At 41.9% G+C, this 4,066-nt stretch overlaps 1 protein-coding gene across 1 annotated transcript in view; it reads right to left on the bottom strand.

The window, feature by feature from the left end:
• Window positions 1–4,066, bottom strand: part of LOC102845091 (cyclic nucleotide-binding domain-containing protein 2-like) — a 49,925-nt gene that overhangs the window by 21,330 nt on the left and 24,529 nt on the right. Inside the window, 2 exon segments of the mRNA XM_006881705.1 lie at window positions 244–364; window positions 3,252–3,426. Coding sequence (XP_006881767.1) covers window positions 244–364; window positions 3,252–3,426 — 296 coding nt within the window.

Genomic DNA, 4,066 nt, shown 5'->3' with positions numbered 1-4,066 from the left:
AAACTACAGAACAGTGTCATTGATTTCACATGCAAGCAAGAAAACATGAGGTGATATTTTTGGTTTAAAGTTTAAAGACTGCTTCATGGAAATCGTTTCAGGAGTGCCTCCTTGTCCTTTTGAAATAATCCCATTGATAGAGGTTTTGTTTTGTTTGTTGATTGACTTACAGCACTTCATTAATTAACACTCCTCGTCTTTTTACCCTATATCATGAACAAGGTTAGCTTGAGGTATACTTACCACAATTTCTCCTTCCTCCACAGTGTGGATCTTCATGTAGGTCCCCACCGATAATTCTTTGGCAATCTGGCCAGTCTTGGCATCAATCACAGAACTTCTGACCAAATGAGAACGTTTAGATCTGAAATTTGACAGGTAGTACGGCTGTAACACAATCCACTCCTAGCCAGCTCCAACCCTGGTATCCCACAACCTTGCTATAAGTAATTGCTCATTAGTTCTAGGCAATACATACTGAGAGCTTCCCTTCCTTGGGGAAATTACACCTTCCCACAAGGTAAGGAGGCTCAAAACCAAGCCCTTGGAGAGACTGACAGACAGTGTTAGGAGTTGGAGATGTTTAATAGGAAGGAGGTGAGAGGAAGAAGATGATGCTCCTTTAAACAATGGAGGAATGTTACATGGAAGAAATGGCTGAACAATCTGGATGCGATGTCCAGGCTGGAAGAATTAAACACAGCACGAGGGAGGATTTTCCCACAGTCTATTTTTTGGTGCCATGGAGTCAGCTCCAACTCATAGTGATCCTATGCACAACTTGAGATACTGCACACAGAGCTATCTGAAAATGGAGAAGACTTGTTTTGTGAAAGAATGAGTGCTGGGCCTCTGGAGAGACCACAGAAGTTGGGGCTCCTCTTGACAAGAAGCTGGTGAGAACATGGAATTCATTCATTCATTTTCACAAACACAGCTTTCTTTCCTGTACTTTGTTCATATTGGAGTTCATTTTACACAAATAATTCTGTTGTGCTTTTTGTTCTCTCTGCTGGTAAAAGAAAGAGGTGGGTAGTTTATATTTGGATTAGATATTGGGACATGATTATTCATAAATTGACAAGATTATTTACCAGAGTTACCCAATATATATATGAAATTCATCTTAATTCCTGTCCCATCAGAATGTCTGTGAGAGCTCCTTTCTTTTTCACTTGGGGTCCAAACTTTCTCTTCTCACTTGCTGAGGTACAGCAGACACACACTGGTATCAATCAGCTCTGTTCTATCTCCAGCTCAGAACAACTAGGATTATGATTTCAAGCCCTGGATGTCTTGAATATAACATTTCATCAGAAGTCATAAGATGCTCATTATGGAGACAAGCAGCTCAAAAGTGTCAATGGGCAAAAGAGCATTCAGGCAACATGGGGTTTGGGACATACTGATTGCATGATATTTTCATTTCATGTTTAATGCTGCCCTGGTTTCAACACTTATTTGCTCCTCGCTCTTTGCCTCTGTGTGTCCTCTCCCTCTCCAGGAAAGGCCTAAATGTGGCCGTTCATGTTCATCTACCTCATATTGGTCAGGGCAATTGTGCCAGACAACATGGCCAAGTACTAAGAAGCTGCTTCTTGTTGTTGTTGTGTGCTGTCAAGTCACCCATGACTCATAGTAAGTCTATGTACAACAGCCCTAAACCCTGCTCTATCCTGTGCCAATCTTAATTGTCTCTGACACATCTACCCCCATTACCCAAGTCACTGAATCAGTCCATCTTATCAAGGGTCTTCCTCTTTTGCACTGTCCCTCCACCCTCCCAAGCATGATGTCCCTCTCCAAGGACTGGTCCCGCCTTGCAACATATCCAAAGTATGTTAGATAAAGCTTCAGAATCCTTGCCTCCAAGGAGCAACCTGGTCTCACCCTCTCTAGGATGAACCTGTTTGTTCTCCTAGCAGTCCATGGTATATTCAATACTATTCTCCAGCACCACAGCTCAATGGTATTAATTTTCTTTCTATCATCCCTAGTCATTGTCCAGCTTTCCAATGCAAAGCAAGTAATTGCAGACTATAGTTTGGATCAGATGCACTTTAGTCTCCAGACTGACATCACTGCTCTTCAGTACTTCAGCAGACTTTCCCAATGCAATAACTCTTTTAATTTCCTGGCTGGTGATACCAAGAGTGTTGACTGTGGAGCCAAGCAAACAGAAGATGTTAATAATCTCAATCTCTTCTCCATCTATCATGATGCTGCCGATCAGTCCAGTGGTTAGAAGCTTTGTTTCCTTGATACTGAGCTTCAATCCATATTGAAGGCTACACTCCTTGACCTTCTGCAACAAGCGCTTCAGATCTTCCCCCGTTTCAGCAAGCAGGGTTGTGCCATCTGCATAATGCAGATTGAGATTGTTGAGGAGTCTTCCTCCAATCCTGATGCCACATTTCTCCTCATAGAGCCTAGTCTCCCGGATAATCTGTTCTGCATATAGATTGAAAAGGTATGGAGCTTATTTAGGTTTAAATCCTGTCTTTGTCACACTTTCTACTTGTGTGATCTTGAGCAAGTACCTAATCTTTCACTGTGCTCTCCTTTTCTCACTTGAAAAAAAGGAAATGATAATAATAGCATATATAAGGTTATGTTGGTGATTTAATTAGATAATTCTATACCAACAAGAGAGGAACCATCCCACAAGTGCTAGCAATAATTATCATAATCTCCTTTAACACTAGCTTGCAACATACTCAGGATTTAAGTGACTATTATTTAAAGATACCGAACAAATATTTAGAGAGGGCAAGTCCCTTGCTAAGGACATATAGAACTAAAATACACTACCAAATCAGGATTTGAACCTGTATTACACTGACCCCAAAGCCCAGGCTCTTGTCCACTATGGTACAACTGCCTCTTTTAGATGGGAAAAATTTTCTGAAAAAATTCTGAATCAGAAGTGGACAGTCACGTACATACAGACAAAGTTTCAGAGCTAGAAGATCCATTCAGCCCCTTCTTTCTCCAACAAGTTACTGAAGTCATAAGAAAGGAAGTATCTGACCATTTAAAATATCTGTAAGTTAGAGATAGAGAATGAAGTTCTCAGGTTTCAACTTAGAAGCTCTATAGGCTGCCTTATGGTCACATCTTACCTTTTGAGGCTGACCTAAGCCTACCTACTATAACCCTTTCCCAAAATCCCAATACATTCTGCCCTTTTAGTCATGTCTACCTTCCCAGTCAGAATCTAAACACTTCTATCAGCCAAGAGCTAAAGTTACCTGATCTTTGAGTCAAAAGTCTTAGGAAAATTAGTCACTGAAGTCTGATGTGTATTGAAGGTTGTCCTCTCTGGTCCCCAGGCTTTCTGGAGTTGCAGAAGTTTCAACGTGCTGAAGTCCTGTGCAGGATATGATTTGATCTGGAATTCCTTAAATCTCTCTTCAGGACAGGGTTCTTTTTGAGAAAGTACAAGAAAATATATTCATAAGTCTTTGCATAGATGAGGTGGGGGTAGGGTGGTAAAAACATATCATAAATAAGAAAAGCATTTTTACTCCCATGTAGTATCTCTTTGTGCCAAGTCCTATGCTAAGTCTTTATACACACTGCATCTAGATGAATATGCATAGTCACATTTAAGATCTTTGATGAACAACAGACAATTTAAGTCAACTATGACAGACCTGAAGCTTGGATTTGAACTCATGTTCATTTTACACAAAGCTCATATGTTTCCATTAAGAGATCACATTGCTCTGGGCTTTCAAAATGGGATGGGAATAGTAATTAAAGTTAGTAAATCAATGACCAACTATAGATCCTTGGAAAACTCACATAACCTCTTGGAGCCCTCATAGAACTATTATAGGGGGCCACTCGGCCACAGGCCGCCTCCGAAGCCGCGGGATGTAGCGAAGGGGACCGCGGCCCCCAGCACAGCCCGCCCGCCAGCGCGGCGTGTCTACCACCACAGGGAGACCTCTGCCCCCTGGGGCTGAGAGGCCCCTGTCTTTTCCCAAGCTGAAGCTACACGGTATTGAGGTACCAGCCAGATGTCTTCCCACAAAGGATCTGCAGTGGCACAGGGCAATGG

The sequence above is a fragment of the Elephantulus edwardii genome, unplaced genomic scaffold (assembly GCF_000299155.1).
Source record: "Elephantulus edwardii isolate Elephantulus edwardi_28Jun2011 unplaced genomic scaffold, EleEdw1.0 scaffold00015, whole genome shotgun sequence".
Classification (NCBI taxonomy): Eukaryota; Metazoa; Chordata; class Mammalia; order Macroscelidea; family Macroscelididae; genus Elephantulus; species Elephantulus edwardii.
The sequence above is the reverse complement of the archived record's forward strand: the minus strand, read 5'-3'. Positions and strand labels throughout refer to the sequence as shown.